This window comes from Botrytis sinoallii, assembly GCF_014898435.1.
Source record: "Botrytis sinoallii strain Bc 23 chromosome Unknown BSIN_001, whole genome shotgun sequence".
In the NCBI taxonomy this organism is placed as follows: domain Eukaryota; kingdom Fungi; phylum Ascomycota; class Leotiomycetes; order Helotiales; family Sclerotiniaceae; genus Botrytis; species Botrytis sinoallii.
In genome coordinates, this window is record NW_024066028.1 from 618,830 (window position 1) to 637,650 (window position 18,821).

The 18,821-nt window shown below is 44.6% G+C and overlaps 4 protein-coding genes across 4 annotated transcripts; 1 reads left to right on the forward strand and 3 right to left on the reverse strand.

Annotated features, from left to right (window-relative positions):
* Positions 1–688: 688 nt before the first annotated feature.
* EAF02_000146 (uncharacterized protein) lies at positions 689–1,423 on the forward strand (the record flags this gene model as incomplete). Its single annotated transcript, XM_038896194.1, has 2 exons — positions 689–989; positions 1,092–1,423. The coding sequence occupies 2 exons, from the start codon at positions 689–691 to the stop codon at positions 1,421–1,423; spliced, it is 633 nt and encodes a 210-aa protein (XP_038763053.1).
* Positions 1,424–2,378: 955 nt separating this feature from the next.
* EAF02_000147 (uncharacterized protein) lies at positions 2,379–4,509 on the reverse strand (the record flags this gene model as incomplete). Its single annotated transcript, XM_038896195.1, has 8 exons — positions 2,379–2,871; positions 2,923–3,236; positions 3,289–3,538; positions 3,600–3,875; positions 3,931–4,041; positions 4,108–4,213; positions 4,281–4,361; positions 4,467–4,509. 8 exons carry the CDS (start codon positions 4,507–4,509, stop codon positions 2,379–2,381), a joined length of 1,674 nt encoding a protein of 557 aa, XP_038763054.1.
* Positions 4,510–6,090: 1,581 nt separating this feature from the next.
* EAF02_000148 (uncharacterized protein) lies at positions 6,091–10,939 on the reverse strand. The gene is made up of 2 exons (XM_038896196.1): positions 9,765–10,939; positions 6,091–9,714 (listed from the first exon to the last, which is right to left on the reverse strand). Exons 1-2 carry the CDS (start codon positions 10,469–10,471, stop codon positions 6,708–6,710), a joined length of 3,714 nt encoding a protein of 1,237 aa, XP_038763055.1. The 5' UTR covers positions 10,472–10,939; the 3' UTR covers positions 6,091–6,707.
* Positions 10,940–11,950: 1,011 nt separating this feature from the next.
* On the reverse strand, positions 11,951–16,295 carry EAF02_000149 (uncharacterized protein). The gene is made up of 5 exons (XM_038896197.1): positions 14,439–16,295; positions 14,330–14,387; positions 12,699–14,304; positions 12,572–12,629; positions 11,951–12,402 (listed from the first exon to the last, which is right to left on the reverse strand). Exons 1-5 carry the CDS (start codon positions 15,835–15,837, stop codon positions 12,329–12,331), a joined length of 3,195 nt encoding a protein of 1,064 aa, XP_038763056.1. The 5' UTR covers positions 15,838–16,295; the 3' UTR covers positions 11,951–12,328.
* Positions 16,296–18,821: the final 2,526 nt, after the last annotated feature.

The window sequence follows — 18,821 nt, forward strand, 5'->3', positions numbered from 1 at the left end:
CCAGCATAGACTTGAACATATCTGCAATCTTTATCATTATCATCAGAGGTCTATCCAATGCATTTTGTGGTCCAAGTGCAGTGACTATTGCTTGTTGTAAAGAAAGAGTAACATAATCGACTAGACTGGCAGCAAGGAGAATGTCAAGCTTTGAAGAGATTCGAGGAATACACTACTATAATACCAGACAAGAAATCATATCATCATCTATCAGCTCCAAGTAAAGCTTCAAAATAATCCAACAGGCATTTCATGATCTGTACTCACAGTGCTACATGTGACCATGAGGCTAATCTTGTGATGAGTTAAATTTAGAGTGAAGTGAAGTGAAGTCTGATTTGAAATCCACATCTCGATTCGAGAAGGTGGGCGAATCTACGATTAGTCAGCCACCAAGCTACAAAAAAGCGCGCTAACGCTAAGAAGCTCGGACCGTTCCGAGATATCAGGAACTTTCAACATTATCAAGCGCGCCTCATTTTGAATACAGACAAATTGCTATCGACGCATACTCACCATTGTGTATTCTGCTACTTTTCATACAACAAGAGACGACCATCGAAGCTTAAGAGAGTTATTTCACCTCTCCATCAATTGCCACACCCAGATTCAACAAACAAACCTTCACAAACTTGATTCGTACCTACAGCTATAATCCTCCGCCCGAACCAAATCTCACATCTTCAAAATGGCCAACTACCTCGCCTCCATCTTCGGTACTGAAGCCGATAAGGTCAATTGCTCCTTTTACTACAAAATCGGCGCCTGTCGCCACGGCGACCGCTGTTCCCGCAAGCACGTCAAGCCCTCCTACTCGCAGACCATCCTCCTCCCCAACCTCTACCAGAATCCCGCCTACGACCCGAAAAATAAGATGAATGCGTCGCAGTTGCAAAACCATTTTGATGCTTTCTACGAGGATTTCTGGTGCGAGATGTGCAAGTTTGGCGAGATTGAAGAGGTCGTCGTGTGTGATAATAATAATGATCGTATGTCTTCTTCATCTATTTTCATTTTCCCCTTTCCTCCTTTCCCAATTCCCCAAGAAAAACCTTCAAATAGATAAACGGAGACTAACATATCCCCAACAGATCTCATCGGAAACGTGTACGCGCGCTTCAAATACGAAGATTCTGCGCAAAAAGCCTGCGACGCATTAAATTCCCGCTGGTATGCCGCTCGGCCAATCTACTGCGAGCTCTCCCCCGTCACCGATTTCCGCGAAGCATGCTGTCGGCTCAACAGCGGCGAAGGATGCGTGCGTGGCGGATTTTGCAATTTCATCCATCGCAAGAACCCGAGCGATGAGTTAGATCGCGAGTTGGAGTTGAGTACGAAGAAGTGGTTGAGGATGAGGGGCAGAGATGAGAGGAGCGTAACGAGAAGTCCTAGTCCCGAGCCCACGAGGAAGAGATATGCGTGAGGTGGAAATAGAGATGGATATCGTGGAATGGTCATCTGGGGCGAGAGTGTAGGATGATGGGCGCATTGAAATCTGGGGTGAGGACAGTTGAGGAATGCTTCTTGGGAGGAAAACGATGATGCTGACGGATACTTCTCAAAACATGCAACGCACGAATATTCGACATCTCCTACCACTATTTCGTTTCTACTCTCACGCGCTACAGACAAAACGAGACGCACACTCTGTCATGTTTGAAGTTCATAGTGGAAACACGCCAATTTTTGGCCGCAAATCTTAACTATGGAGAAACTAATTGGTGGAACCACCCATGGAAAATTTGACATGATATGCAGAGCGTAGGGTCTTTGGTGCGAGGCACTGGGGATCTTATGAATTTGTATTCATACAAGGCGTTTCATGGTCATCTATCTATTCATTTCAATAACCTGGGGAATATTAAAGCAAAAGGCAAAGCAAAACACAGCAAAGCAGCATGAGGCTGCTCATGTATAATAACCACATCAAAAATTTGATAAAAACGCAAATAAAAAGACATCAAAAGCATATGCACATATTCACGTGAACTTAATGTCGAAAACATGTAGAATAGAAGTTGTGTATATTTCATTAGTTAAAAGCATCCGTCCATGCAGCCAGTTCATTCCATTTGCATGATTATTTCATCAATCCGTTCTCCCATCCAGCAATCTCATCGCAGACTGTCAAAAATCCCAACATATATAACAAAGGTACAGGTTGACCCCCGCCCGTCCAATCTAGTAGTATATCCGAGCTTCCAAAAATTGCGTTTGAATCCTTACCCTGCCCTTTTCAACCATAGAAGAAAAAGGAAATCTTGATAGTAAAGCGGGTTGAAATTCTCAGCTTGGGTGACACCAAGTATCACATGTGAACTTATGCATTGGCCAAGCTCAGCTCATTCCGACATCCCACCGCACCTTCCTTTCTCGAATCATCCCTCAGCATCTACAAACTCGTCTACACTGTGAGTATCCGTATCCTGTCGATACAGAGTGGAGGTGGCCGTTCCCTGGGTGTCAGTAGCTGCTGGTAAGTCTTTTCTTAGATCATCATGGAAGTCGATTAATGGACCCTGGTTCTGACCTTGGACCGTACTAGTGGACTGGAGGATTCGCTCAAGATCCTTTTGTTGCTGCCCATTATTTTTTGTCTGAGCTGCAAGGAGATCAGCTGGTACATGCTGGGATTGGACTGGCGCTGGTGATTCTCTTCCCAAATCAATGAGATTCTCCTTGTCCTTCTCCTGAGAGGGAATTGAGACTGGAGCTGCTGCCACTGGGATCGTGGGTGGTAATGGATTGGCCTGTTCTGTATGTTGGTGATGCTGTGGAGGAATACGGTTCTTTTCCGTGAATTTCTGACCTGGAAGGATTGGATAAACCGCGAGGATTTGTTCCGTCTGTTCTTGTGGACTAGCGCCATCACTGTTTTCCATGTTAGTAAAACATTTGACAAATAAGCCTGTCCCAACTTACATGCTTGCATTCAAGATCCAATCGAGATCTTCTTCGCCCTCTTCGGACCCGCCGGGGCCACCTCGTACTGGTCTAAACAACCTTGGAGTCCACTCAACACCATCTTCTGCTCTCTTTGCAGCCTCATCTCTCTGCATATCTTCGATAAATGTCTTCTCATCTGTCGCAACTTCGTGGTTGCGTTCTTTGACCGCTTTTGCCGTCTTAAACCATAACTTTTGCGATTCTCTATCATCTTGTTCTTCTAAAGGTCTCACTAATGGAGGTGATGGTCTCGCTCTCGTAGCATCAAACAAAAGATCTTTCTTACCCGTCTAAAAGCATGATCAGTAGCTTTTACGAGTCGTCCAGGATTTAGGATCATACCTTCACGTTCTTGATAAACATTTCTCCATTCCACATACCCGAAAGTTCATAGAGAATTTCCCCTGTCTTGTCATTCTTGATACTACCCCCAATAGCATTGTAAGTTCCTCCAAAGTAGCCCTTCGTCTTGAACTCAATATCTGCGCTCAATCCGAGCTCCGGGCAGCGCACAAAACTATGATCACCGAGCTCATACTTCATCTTACCGAAAAGAATACCTCGAGCGTACATGTTGGGTTGAGTCAGAATGCTAATAGCAAGTTAGAATCCGAGAGTTTCCCGTGTTCAAAGTTCTGCAGTATGAAACCTACTATCTTTCTCCTTTAGGTCCAGTCCCTCTGTTCAAAAATCTCAAAATAGCAATACCCTCCATCATACTAGCCGCAGAATTGCCCAAAAATTTGCTTCGAGGTTTCAAACATCCGTCGATTCGTATATTGTGTTCTGGCGCCATGTAAAAGTAGCTTGATTTCGGAGGATGATGAGAGGTTTGCTCGGAAATATAGTATCCCTTTGTATTATCTGGAAACTGCCAATAACAAGTATAAATTTCGCCGAGGATAGGATTGAGTGGTTTCTTAACCCCTCTGCAATATCTCATTAGCACAACCGCTCCTCTCAAACATGTCGAGTCTGCCTTACGGAGGTTTGATGTGCCATCCACTCAGGTAGAACTTCACCACCGAAGTAAATCTTTGCAAGGGGTCCTCGACCTCCGCCATGGGAAGCAGAGTTTCCGGATGTGCCATGAAGCTATACACCATCAGCAAGCCTGCCCTTCAAATCCGCATCCCTCCCGAAGCTCCGACATCTACGCACTTTGTGATTCTTTCCAGCATACTTCTGGGCTCGAGAATAAAGGTAGGCAAGACGACGCGGCTCAGATCAGCCCCCGGACGAAGCTGTGAGATGATGTGTGAGAGAACTGTATTCCATTCCACCATGTCAGCCTCTGCCCCATTTCTCCCGTGTCAAATCTCATGGACTCCTACCATTTCCCTGATCTGGCTCAACGACCGTAGTCTCATCCTCGGCATCAGAAACCTTTGACTCGTCGACGGAAGACCGGTTGCCTAGAATTGCCATATTGTTATTAGCGATGCTATTCCAAATCGTCTATTTCGCTCCGTGGTAATAGCACATCAAGAAAGCACATTCCAGCCCGAGAAGAAACATACTTGCACCAGACTGCCTCCGATGAACATGACCCAAGCTAACCATCCTTGCGATTTAATAAATTGTAAGTACGAGTCGAGCGTTCTTTCTTTCTAGATACTGTGGAAATTAAGAGAAGATCTGCGTATCCACCACTTTCCAAATAAGGTGGATGTAATGGGAAGCTGGGTTGGGCGAAGGGGTGAACAAATGTAAAGGATTTCAAGGTATGTCGGTGTTGGAAAGGGTTTGGGCAAAAAGTGTGAGTAAAAACCTCAGGTGGACCATTAAAAAGTGTTCGTTAACGGCAGGAAGTACCAAAATGTGCTGAATAGAGGGGAGATCCGAGGAACCATGCAACGTCACAGGGCTTAAATATGGGTAAAATTTAAATTTAGTGTATCACTGACAATGGTGGATGATGTGATGCGGTAAGTACTGGTAGACGTGACAGGTAATGAGTCGACGGACAGACAGGGCAGGGAGATATGCTTGTGAATTGAGGCGATTGTTTACCTGGTATGTTTATGTAAGAATGTATGTAAGAAAAGATGGTTATTTATATATACATATATCTATATACTATATATGTATCTATATACCTACTCATCCTTCCTATCTATAAGAGTTATTAATCAATTTATATTTGTATCTACCTACCCGTACTACCCACCTACCTACCTACCAACCTATCCATCTATCAGGAAGTGAGCCGTGTGGCGGAAGTAGAGAGACACATCTGGCCCAAAGTTACTTTTGCTACCCGTGGACCTACGCATTGAGAAAAGATCTTTCGTCATCGGAATTATCAAGAATTTCCAGATTCCGACTTTTACAAAGCTTCCTCCCCCCTTTGTGCAGTAGCAATACTACCTAGGTCGGTATTGCAAACCTTATTTATACCCATCTACTCCGTACCTACCGCTCCTATCACCATCACCATCATTAAATTGATATCAACAATCTATACAATTTTATCTACCTACCTACACATATACATACTATACACAAGATACACAGATACCTCCTCCCTAGATACCTACCGAGATATAAGTTCTATCTCATCGCACTACTCACCCACCTCCTACGGTACCTACATAGTAGATACATACCTCCTCCCTACCCAAACATTACCTATCCAGATACACAGTATACGGTACAGCCGCACAAGAGCTAACCACCCAGCTAACCAACTCAACATTCCATTCCCTATTCAAGAAAAAAACGCTTTGTGCCTCTCTGCCTCACTCACTCACAGAATAATCACTAGCTGCGGGGTCATTCAATGACGACAATTTTCAGTTCCCAAAACACGCCAAGTTCCATCTCATCTCATCTCATCTCATCTCATCTTAACGCTCATCCCCTTAATCCATCCATCTATACGCGTATTGAAAATACTTATTAGGTAGGTAAATACGCGTGAGCTGTTTGGGAATACGAGTAGACCAATCAGGTTACTCAACACACTCGCTCTACCCACTAACAATATTGAAAAAAAAACCAAAAAATACCATGCATATGGATATCCCAATCCCGATCAACAAAGAGATATATGCCTAATATCTACTAGGCTACCTAGATATGTAACTCCCAATGAATAATTCAATCTGCACATCCACATCCACGTCTACATTCACATCTACATACCTACCTACCTACCTCTACCTAGGCATCTTTCAACTCTCCCCAACTTCAAACCCCATTCATTCATTCATTCATTCATTCAAAGCATACTAGGTACGACAAAGTCAAAAAATATATATTAATTTATCCATATCCCATATCCCATATTCCTGTCCATATTCTATGGTTTCCCACATTCACGATCGAATTTGGATCCAATCCAATACCTAGATGCCCATCCATTCCCCTTCTCCCCCCCCTTTTCCTTCCTTGTTCCTCAAAGTAGCCTCTCTCAACGTAAGAAATCAACCACCATCTTCCTACTATGCTTATTATTACAAGGATCGTGAATGTCAGATATTATATAGACAGGATACGTAAATTATATGCCTTTCTGATTCTCCAAGGGGTTGCTCTTTCCCCTCCCCCATTTCATTCCAATCAATCAGCTATTCCCTCCACCCAACCATGAAAGTTCATCGCTATCCACCTATCGCCATATTACTCCGGTCCTTTTTACAATACATGTAGGGCTGCATAACACCAAGAGACTTTTTCGACCAAAGAAATTCGTTCATGTGACGATCAAATGCATATTAGTAAAGTGAAAAAAGTGAAACGTGTGCGAAAGCTTCCAATCATCGAGGATTATCAATAGATGAGCTTGCACTAATTCGTCCATCTACCAGTTCAGCAGAGCTACCGAGATATTGCGGATTGTTCTCCGGTGGGTTGATGGTGTGGATGTGGTGCTGTGAAACATATCCTACGCTCGTCGGCCGATCATGTCCATACCCCTCAGTAAAATTACCGAATGAAGTGTTCCGAGAATGTCCATATCCCTCATGCGGTGCTATGCTGGATCTAGCAGAGATGTCGGAATGTCGCTTGTTGGAATTCGATCTTTCAAAAGGGAGTCGTGAAGTAAGAGAATTTTGAGGCGTGTGACGACTGATACCTGGAATAGTTAAGTCCACACTTGTATTCTGTGATTTTCGACGGGAACTCTTTCGTGGAACTGTAGGCGTTCGAGCTGGAGGACTTAAAGGCATATTTGGTATTGGGTCGCCGGCTCGTGAGCCATGAGGTACTCTTGAGCTAGCTTTTGAGGGAAACCTACTAGGCAGCTCCATACCACCTTCAGGGATTTTAAATCCTTGCAGCGAAGGGGGAATATCAGAAATCCTGGTCATTTCGAACTCATCCTCGTCGTCATGGTAGCTCTGTCCATCATCCGATCCCATAGGACTGACTAATTCACCATCATCGGCATCTGCGCCATCCACATGCGACGGGCCAGCTCGTCCTGATGGGCCGGCGGTATCATGCTCATCATCAGAATCGGAATCAATCGGACCATGTCGAATTGCTCCTGTGGCTACTGGGATTCCTTCCGGTGGTGATTCATCACCAGGTGCATTCCTTGCGTTGCTCAGTCCTCCTGGTGGCATCCTAGAGCTTCTCACAACCTCAAATCCTTTACCTTTCTCCTTCGTCTTGCCTTTGAAGAAGCTCTTGAACCAGCCTGCAGCGGAGGCAGGAATTCCCGTAGGATCTGCAGGACCAGTTTTGATTCTCCGACTAGGTGCTTCAGCGTTCAGAGCAGGTCCACGAACGCCGTAGTAGAAGTCGACCTCTCTTGTAGTGTAGTCAGCCTTCGATCGGTTAAGCTCCAATGGAGCTCCATCTAAAGCTTGATGCTGAGATGGACTATTACGGCCAGAAATTGAAGGGCCCTCCAAAGGCTCAATGGCATCAGGATCGGCAGGTGGTGATTCATGCCTATTAGTCCAATCACCACTGGCCCATGATCCTCGACTTTTTGCCCCTGGGGAATAAGCATCTGCAGTCGGCCGGCGGAATCTAGGAGGCCGATAGTAAGGATCTGCTGTGTCGGTGGTATCCAAGCCTAATATGGGACCTTTATTGCGTCCCCGGCCGCTTGGGGCGGCAGCAGATGGCAAAAATGAAAATGTGCTTGCCTCTCCTGGCGTTGTTGGGGTATAAGAGCTCGGTGCACCGCTGCCGACATGATGTGTAGGCATTGCACCGAAAGCATCTACAGTCATATTATCGAGATTCGCACTTTGTCTATTGAGCAGGATCCCAGCGCTACCCGCAGACTGACTCCGGAGCCTGCCTCCTTCGACTAAATATGATTTTCTGTCTTGGTCAGAAAGCATAGCAGCGCTTGATAATTGACTTTGGCGCGATGTGGCATCCCGACGGGGCAATCTTCTAGACAATTGTCGCATACCAAATACCTTAGAAAGACCACCTCTAGCTGCGCCACTCTCATTGCCTCCGGCACCCGCAAGCCTGGCAGCAACTTCAACAATCGTCTGCATTGCATTCAACATGAAGCCAAGAATAAGAACAATGGCATGCATTAGGAGAATCGCATAGCCAACCCAGCCCTTTGGCCCTTCAGTAATACCAAGTGAAGGAGCAAATGCTATCATTAACAAAATGGTGGAAAAGCGCACCGCGGCGAAGAATGTGTGGTAGGCATTCATTGATGTTGGCGAATGAAAAGGTCGAAACGCATGTAAGGTCAATATTGTGATGACTTCGCAAATCGCAAGAAGAACCAGCTGTGCAATGCCTGATGGTTGAACAGCTCCGATTGAGATGCCGCGGAGAAAGGTCAGGAGTACCGGTACGAGAGCGAAAGGGGCCGCATTGTCTGAATATGTGTTGTACAACGCTCCGTAGGTAAGCACCGTTGGAAGATCATCGAATAGGTATGACTTTGGTCTTGCTGTTGCGATAAGGTACAACAGGTAGATGGCAAAAACGACGATTACGATCAGCATAAGTAACGCTAGACCGGTCGTATAGGCCGGTGACCTAGAAGCCTCGACTAATTGAAACATGGAAAGGGCAACGATGGGAAGCAAGAAATAATTAAACACAATACGAATCACGTTTCCAACGGAAAATGGCACGTGTTTCTTCCTCAAATCCTCTTCTTGAGTGCCCATTAGCAGCCTCCACGCCCAACGCGTGGCGAAACCCAGCTGAATCAGTACAAGGACGACTCCAATAATAGCCAAAAGCCAAACGGCCATGCCAGCCCAGACATCATCAGATTCCCCCATTCCAATCAGTTGTCGCATGCGATCAAGACCATAGGTTCCATTCACTACGTATATGCCGTCGACCAGACTGTCCTGATAAGTGTTGCTGACGAAGCTTTCATTGAACATCAATGATGACCATGCAACTTTACTAACGATTGGTTGATAAAAGCCAGGATAGTCAAGTGTTAAGCCTCCAGTCAGAGCAACAAATTGGATGTATTGTAAGCAATCACCGAACCCAGGTGTGACCAAACGGAGCAGGTCTGCATCTCGACCATAGTTTGTTGTCCATCGGAAGATGTCATTGGTGCCCCAAGGACTGTATATGCCCGCGAAAGCAGTTGCAAACGCGACACAGAGAAGCACTATCAAAGGTACATACTTTACAGTGGCAGATAAACTGTTCCCAATGTCAGGCGTAATATCAGCTGATATGCAACCAATAGTAGTCGCAGCAGTGTCACCATTCTTGATCACCATCGTTGCAGAGAACGAAGTGAAGGCATATGAGGAGTAGAAGTTGTTGTTGAACCCAAAAGAAGGAAAAGTGTATGGATCCCACCTTGCACAGATTAGCTAGAGCATTATAAAACATCTGGGACCATAGCTTACCTTGATGCATTGAAGGTAGGGCCAAGAGGACAGGTGCCGTTGACAAGCTGATTACAGAAATCTACAGCGGCACTGTAAGGCTGATAGGTTAGCACAGTGACTTTATTGAAAAGCGTTGTGAGCTTTAGAGATGTTGGATCGGGCTCGTCTGCGATCTTGCCATTATAGGTATCGGTTGAGTTGCTTTGCCAGTACGCTGTGTCGTTGGAGCCAGGTAATTTATCAGTTGTTGATGCCCCTGGACCCGATCCCAAAACATCACCCCATACTTGAACCGCAAGATTATGAGTCGATTCCGTAGTATTAAACACTGCCCATAGGAAATGCGGAACAAACTGCAATTGATAAGGCGTATTACCCTGATAGCTCTCTTCCAAACAGTTCTGAAACTCTATGAACACGGCAGAAGCAGGAGTAATCCAGAAAGCTGAGATCAATGTGACTAGAATTATCCAGACGCCGGAAGAGGTTTTCGTAGAAGCTCTGGACCAAGGACGGTGTGCATGTGTTTGCTCTGGGACAGAAGCTCGGGGGAATAGATACGATCGATTCGAGTATTGTTCGCTTTTGAATCCCCCCTCCCTCACCATTTCCTGCTCCCAGCAGTCCGCAGACATTATCAATGTGGTATTCGGACGACTCGTTCGATCATGGTCAGCATAGGAATCCGGAATGACCTGAGCTTCGTGTCTCGAATTTCCTGGCATTGGTAGTACGAGTGACCGTACCCAGCGACGCGACGAGTTATAATGGAGCCTTAAGCATACGAGGTGGTGATTTGCTTTACTAGTCTAAAAAGCCATGTTGATGTGGTTGCCGTCACAAATGAGTGAGAGTGCCTATTGGTGAACAATTTACCCAAATTATTTCTTGACCAGAAAATCCCAATTCGCTATATGATGATGCCTAGTTCCTTCTGAAACGCCTCTTACTGTATAGTCTGTCAGCAAGCGCTACCCAGACAGGTCCTTGAGAACTGAATGTTTGAATGATTTGATGGATAAACAAAAACTGATAAGATAGATCAAGAAGCAAGAGATTCTCTCGAAAATTAGTGAAAGAAAAACGATAGAGAATTGTTTTAGTTTGGTGGTGTGTATAGTGTAGAAGCTGGAGGGGATGGAGAAGTTTGGACGTGGATGAGATCTCTCGTAATTGCGGGTATTCACAAGCCACGAGAGCTAATAAGATGTTCTGGATATATCGGCTTTTTGATTTGATTTGATTCGGGTTTGTTTTATTTTCTTTCTGCGCAGTCTCTTTTCCTTCTTTCCCAAGGGGGCAGGGGAGGGGGGGTTTTCCAATGATCGAATCAAATACATGATTAGGTATTGTCAATTAAAATATGAATCATTATCTGATTATTTGATCAATTGTCTGTACAAAATGTCTACTCGTACTATGACCTAAGTAACTTGGTGAGTACCTAGTAGTTAAGCAAGTACCCGGGGTAGTCAAGTAGTGGTAGTAAGGGGTTATGTTATGACTATGCTGCATTTGCCTAACTTCATTATCACGACATGCGGTTTATCTTCAACTGTTGAGTGACTAAATGAAGTAGCCTCGTAGCTAATGCGTACCATTGATTTACCAAAAGGTGCAGCGAAGGTACCTACTAGGTAATAATATATTATACATCCTGTTTAAAGTTTTCATGGGTGGTGTGGCTGTGATCTGTCCCTTCATCTAAATGGTCGATCTTTCGAACCACATCTATTTGATTGGACTATGTGAAGGAGTTATTACTCTATAAATAACTCACCCACCCCGGTATCACAAGGGGGGGATTTGAATACGGACCTTTTGTTTCCAAAATGCATCAAATATTTGCATACATCGTAGTTAAATGCTGGGTATAGGATCATAATTCGGGTGGATCCCATCAATGAATTGACCCCCTCTTGGAAACATATCAAAAGACACAAATCTTACTTTATTTACCTAGGTATTCATTAACTTTATCACCCATTCATCTATTTCCTTAATACTGCTACATGTCGACGTTGTAGGGAGGGCAGTTGTTCCATAGTCAGTCAGTCTACACATCAAAGTGAATACCATATAATCATTCGTAATCATACTTCCTTGGAACGAGTGGTTGGTGGCATATTGAGATTGCACCGCATATTATCGTATAAGTCCAAGAGTTAGCTTTTAGTACACCAGACATACATATCAAGCCCTGACACTAATGAAGGGGGATAACAGTAAAATAGTGGACCTCGGGAAGCAATGCATGGCCGTTCGCTTATGAAAATGGTTAGAAAAACCACCTTTCTGTGGTTCCTAGACTAGAATTATCTCCAGGTCATACTGCACTAGATAACTTGAAATCTGAACGCTCCCAAAACGAAGACCGATGCTCTTCACATAAAACATCGACTTTGGGGCAATGATGCTGCTGCCAGCCAAAAAAAAAAAAAAAGAACTCCAGTACAATGATGGATATCTTCCCGTAATGCTATCCGCTAATATTCAAATTCCAGATTATGCGCCATACGCCTCGCAACCATATATCATGTACTCTTTATTGCAATAATTCTTTCATGTCCAAAAGCTTGCTCTTATCTCCTTACTGATCCCATCCGTGAAGCTACTTTTACAGGTGCCGGTAATGATTTACTAAATGTGTCGCGTTCTGGATAGGAGAATTAGCAAAGGAAACTTTGATGTGTTGAAAACAATGTGTGCTTTTGTCCCCGTTTGCTTAGACTGGGTAAAGTGTAGTTTTACTAGGAAACTAGAACCCAAGATACACAAGTTGGGCCTGTGATAGAGTCAACGGGAGAATAAAATATCGCACTTACCCGCTTCCGTATCAAATATTACTGTGATATCATCATGCTCGCCAGGATAGTCAGGCATCTGTAGGTTGTTAGCCAATTGATACTTGTAGTGGTACGATAATGGTCCTGTTTTGAAATGGATACCTACATCTAGATTAACAAACCCACTATCCAATGCTGCGTGTCCCTCGACACGAGGCTTTGGCATTGCAAATTTGGCGTCAACGATGCGCAGAGAGAACTTTCCACTCTTGTTTGAGCTCTCGAATGTATCAGTGGATTTCAAAGTGAAGCCCATACAATCTCCGTGGCTGAAATTCTCAAAGAAAGCAAGCAGTTGCACAACTTTTTCTTTTTGGACCAATTGCAATCTAGTTATGGCAGCATCCCACTTTTTGTAGATGGGAACCACCATTCTTCGCCTCGAAATATTGAAGGATGCTGCCCTGCCATCAAAGACAACAACAAATCCTGTCAATGCTGTTTGGAAAAGATGAAGTTCTCTCAAGCTAGGAAACACGTAAGTTCGGGTTGTCTCGGCTCTCGCAATTGTTGCAAGAACGTCAGCAAATTCTTTTGTGGACTGATTTGATGCTTGTGCTTGCGTTGCCATGATGGTCATGTCGTGCTGAGGTTGCCTCAAAATCTTCAGTTCATTTGTCGAGTGCAGATCAAGTCGTAGCTTCAACTCCCCAGGCCCAATGTTAAATCGATCCGTGATTGAACCTGTTTTGAAATCCATGATGACTCGTAAATGTTCTGAAAGAACAGTCTTGGCGTTCTGAATATCAAAGGCATCTTCGTTGATCACTCGAGCACTTTGCCATTCCAAACCCCCAAGACGCGGCGCTAGGCCTCCTGGTTCCTCAATAACAAATGATCGAATGGGAGTTTCACCATAGACAGTCTCTTCGCGTCCGATCACTCCGCCCGTAAGTAGAGCATGCAATCTAGCTCTTTGATCTGCATCTTCAAATGTAAAGACCATTGTGGATCTAGGGTTTCCATCATCAATCTTTAACAAAAGTGCTGGATAGCCGTTGTCACCCCTTAGAAGACTGAACTGGATGGGTGTCATGGGTAAGATATCTTGATCGATGCCTCGCAAATTTTTGGTCATCTTTCCCGTCATCACAGCAAGTCGGAATCCTCTGTGCTTCTTCCTGGGACCCGTAGCCGCTTTTTCGACGACACTCTTTTCGAACAACCTTACCTCGCATTTTGGCACGGGTTCTCCTGGAAACGACTGTGCTTGCTTTTCTTGACCAAAGCATTGAAAAGCCTTGATGGTCATTTGAAAGACAAGATCTTCATCATCCAGTCGAGCAAGACTTTGTCGGACACTGTTTTGAAAATCATAGGAACCTCTGAGACTCCTAAAATCCTGTGGGGTACAATTGATCCGAAGCTCAAAGCCTCGCGGAAGTTTGATATTAAGCGAACTGTTCTTTTGTATCCAGGAGACATCATTCCACGTGGGCCCGCGAGTTTTGTCGTGCTGAATCACAAGCTTTAAAGTGCCAGTTTGATTGCTTATTACGAAGCTCAAGTCGTCTTCATGATTTCCTCGAACGATAGATAAAAGACAAGGGCAACGATAATGTGACGAGGCTGCTTCCTCTAGAAGGTAGACATCTACAAAGTGACGTCCATAGGTGAAACTTGTGCCTGAGTCACCTAATGGAAGAGCTCCAGATAAGGTCAATGTTGTATTTGGCCGCTGTAGTGCTAGCAATGATCGGTCGCCTTCATCTCTGGTCCATATCTGATTATCGTTACCTTGGAGCAATGGCGCGTCTTCGCCAAACGGCGGGAGAATGTTGTTGCGTTTCATAGACTGCGTTATTTGATCAGTAAAATTAGTCTAGCAATATTCATTGGTGCTTACCATTGTCAATTTTTTTCAAGCCAGATATAATTGCTTGTCGTGATTCCAGAGCGTCATTAATAATGTGATCATTTGCTTGGTTGTTCATTTCGGGGCATTGGGGAGCAATCTTTTCCATTAGCCAATATGCCTTGGCTAAATTTGAGTAAGCCTGTTGACGACCAATTGCATTGTTCTGTCTTGCTTCTGGGGTTGTAGATCGGTCTCTGATGCTACTTTCCAGCTCGGATCGGCCTTTGAGAAACCACCACAACGCACCTCTGACAAGCTCTTCTAATGAACATGACGGGAGTGGTTTCAGCGACTCGGCTGAAAGTCTGAATAACGTGAACATATGCGAAGTGCGTCTGGAAAAGTCATTTAGGGCATCATCTCCTACAGCCAATGCAGCATCTTTCAGATTAAATGTTGGGGCCCGTGTAGTTGGAGGGGGACTTTCAACCGCACTAGCGGAGTTTGTTGTGGAAGTCCTTGAAAATGATGAAGGACTCTCGTCAGCGACAGGAGGATTTGACCTCCCACTGTCACTGGGCGTCTCGGGCCTCCCAAACTGACTCAATCCTGGTGAAGAGCTTAATTGTGTATTCTTCATGGTATTTAGATGAGCAGCTTCTCGTGGGGGAGATTTCTCATTTGCTGTCAAAGCTGCCAGCGCGAGATCTCGTTCATCAAAATGTCCCGACACCGCCCTTACCAATGCTTTGCCCTCTGATGCACGCATCGCCGCTTCTGCCTTGCCATTGAAGGAGCTACGCGATCCGGTCCTTGCATTACTATTGTAATTTCCTTCATTTCTTTGATTTCTATTGGGCTGGGGAGGTTCACTATCGGATGCAGAGTCATTGTCTGCGATCGTTGAAAAGCCAGTTTGCGTACGTCGTAAAGGACCGGGTCTAAACATGTCGGGGTCCCCAAATTTATCGGCAGGTCCCTGTGATGAGCCATATGGCGGGGGAGGACCTGGTCGTCGGGGTTGTTTTTGCTGCGGAATTGTTGCAGCTCGACTTCGCAGAGCTTCTGCGATTTCTGCTGTTGGTGAGGCACATTCGTCGCCTCCTTCACCTATGACTTCCGGCTGGGCGTCTGTAAACCTCACGACCAATCCTTTCCTACTCCGTTTTGGGCTCGCAGATCGATTGCGCCTAGCATTATTTACTTCAGCCGCCGTGGGCCATCGTTTTGCGGTAGATGTATCAATTCGACCAAGAACAGGAGGTCTAGGAGGGGTATTCGAGGCTGCGGTGGATGATGCAGTGTACAGTTTATCAGTAGGACCATGAAGAAAGTCGGATACTTCCTCTGCCGAAGATGGTTTCTTTTCCTTTCCAAACAATTTTCCCATCAATCGACCTTTGAGTTGCTTGTGTTCAATGTCTTTTCTACTATCGGTTGCGTCCATCTTCCCATTGACAATGATCTACTGAACTGTTGGAACTTGCAATCAACCACACGACAAGGAAAACTATGAAGCAGCGAATTTGATCTTTAGAGGAATGAAGCAATGAACATTAATAAGTTGATCAATTGTGAATTGAAAATGAAGATTATATTGCAATTGTGATTGCAATGAAATTGAGAAAGAGTATTCACTTGCGTCCAAGCCTTCGGGGTTGTTTATCTGGTCAGTATAATTAAGGAAGATAGGGTATTCCTACGATCCAAATTGCCGCGAAATGAGGCACAGCTAAGGCCCAACATGTACTTCCAATTCCAATTCCAATTCCCGTTCCAAAGCCTATTCAAAAGGCAAAATAATATGGCTGCAACTGCAAGGGCGTCGTGGATCCTTACTCGGAAAGTGTTTCAGGGCAGTTACTTTCATTTAATCGATGCTTGAATAAAAGTGTAATGGCATGCGACTCGTATCAAGTTTCCAAAGAAATGAAAGAGTGAGCCTCAATGGCCATGGGGGTGGAGACAATTAACAATGGAAAAGATTTAAGGGTCCTACATAGTACATGCTAACCTTACCGGCACAAGAGATATGTGTACCTAGTACACACTTGGGTAGATGGGCATGTTGGTTTGGATCACTGCGTGTTTAAGGTTATGGGCGAAGCTCAATTGAATAGTCCTGCTCCTCCTCGCACAACCTCTTTTTTTGCGTCGACAGCGCGAAATGAATGGTTCAATTGATATTCACCATGATTTTATATACCAGTACGGTCTGGGCGAAGCTCAATGGAATCCTCACCACCTGCAACTTTCACTTCTTTCCATCGTGCTTCGTACTATCGGGACAATCTGGATGCTTTCTCACCCCGGCTGTGCCAAGTATTCAATTGGGGTTGATCGTACGTAGTTCGTATTTAAGATAAGATCCTATCAGTGAAGCGCGATTTCTCTCTGGTGCAGGCTGTACGGGTGAAGGAAAGAAAGCATTCAACGGGCATTGGTAATGGACGATACCTAGGTAGGTTGGGAAGTATTGGTGAAGATCAATCGAATGAATGAATGGATTGGACACCAACATCCTGCACCCGCAGACTATGCGATAGATATGCGATATTGCTCTGTATTGGACGGATTGTGTACCTATGTGAAGTTACCCATCCGCTGAAACCTTAGCTTTACACGATCATCCGGTGGGTACGAATGTGTACGGAGTACGGAGTACCTACCTCAGTGCTTCGTACCTCCATCGTATGATGAGGATCTTTGACTTGTTAATAATTCATTGGTATGGGGATTCATCGTCTCCGCCTACCAGTATGGCCCTCACCAACACTGTACCTGACACAATTGATTCATAGAAACTATTTCATTCATGGACAGGTCTGACACTGTAGTGAGTGTAATATAACACAGAGTGTTCTTTCCACAGTACATAAGTTTCAATTCTCTAACCAAGACAACAACGACAACGACAGCGACAACGACAACGACAACAAATCACACGTTATCGGTACCTCCTAGGTAGTATTCATCCAACACACACAATCTCCATCACAATCTCATCACCTACCTACCTACTCGTACATAAATATCCATCTAACCCCGCCAGCTTACCTTACCTTCCAGTTAATGCCACGCTTCTCCAGCCACACATTGTCCCAATAATTTGGCAACCTTGGAACCCCAAACACTCTCAGTCACTGGTTCACAAGCCCGATTTTACAAGCCTTCCTCACTATCTCGCATATCGAATATCTGCAGCTCAATCAACTCCACTGTACCAGCCGTCTTGTCCCTTACTGTATTCAGTTTGCAATACATGCGGAGATTATCCAAGCAAGCCAAATTGTAACGGGAACACCGAGGGAGCCCATTTGAGGAGGGGAGATTTCTAATAATCATTACACAATTAATCAAAGATTTAATGATGATAAGTATTGTAGCAACTCAAATTCAGCTGATTTCTTCTTGAACACCCGCAATGCAAAGACTTCCTTCTCTCAGGTGCACTAGGTGGGTTGAACATTCGAATGGGGATAATGGAAGAAACCTGGAATAACCCTCCCCTGCCCTCCACATTTACATATTCCTTGTACTGCTGAAAATCGCTAGGGCGACAAGGACCATGGCAGCATGGCACACACTAGGTAATAAGTTGAGTACTCTGGACTCTGAATTTGTACAGAGGAGGAGGCAGAGAAAGACCAACAGACTCAGAACTTGCTCAGAATTTAGAAGAGGCCACTTTACAGCAAGCGACGTGATAATGCTTGCTGCTTGCTGCTTGCGAGTGAAATGATGTACACAAGGATTAGCAAAATGGAAGGGTATCATGTGATGTTCGGAGTGCTCTGTGTGAAGATGATATTACGGATACCCATAAGAAGTGAAGTGAGGAGGAGCATTGGAGCATTTATTCTTATATTGTGTTATATTGTATTGGGGATTTAATGAAAAAAGGAAACATGTCTGAAAACAACTCAAGAAGTGTAATGCACATCAATAACAAGGAAACCCCCCCTCTCCCCCCCCCAATCATTTATCTAGGTTCATACAGCTGTCAACAAACTATAAAAAATCATAAAAAATCAAGGCTTGGTTTGATTAAATCGACTGTGAATCCCCAGGCCTAGGTACTTCCTACTCATTTTAAAACCCTTTGGGTCTTTGTCTGTCGTCATCGCCAATCGTCTGGGTGAAGGAAGATCAGCTACAAATCCATTTTACATTTCTCTCTCAACAATCCTCCTAGATAAAAAAACACCCCCCTTCACTTCTTCCCAACCTTTTGAGGAAAAGGGACTCCATTCGAAGCTCTGGATAATTGATATCCATGGTCTTACTTTCAAACTAAACACCAATTACCCAATTCTTTAGGTGGTTCGGATTGGCCAATTTAATTTAATTCATTCCCTATCTTACCTCTCCCGAAGCTATAAGCTTCTAGCCTCCCGCTATTACCACAGCCCTTTTCCATAGCTCCATTCA

Coding starts and splice junctions, on each gene's coding strand:
- EAF02_000149 (XM_038896197.1), bottom strand. CDS start 15,837: ATGGACGCAACCGATAGTAGAAAAGACATTGAACACAAGCAACTCAAA. Junction 14,388..14,438: donor CTTGAAAAAAATTGACAATG/GTAAGCACCAAT, acceptor CAAATAACGCAG/TCTATGAAACGCAACAACAT. Junction 12,403..12,571: donor AATATTTGATACGGAAGCGG/GTAAGTGCGATA, acceptor TCTCCTATCCAG/AACGCGACACATTTAGTAAA.
- EAF02_000148 (XM_038896196.1), bottom strand. CDS start 10,471: ATGCCAGGAAATTCGAGACACGAAGCTCAGGTCATTCCGGATTCCTAT. Junction 9,715..9,764: donor CCTACCTTCAATGCATCAAG/GTAAGCTATGGT, acceptor AATCTGTGCAAG/GTGGGATCCATACACTTTTC.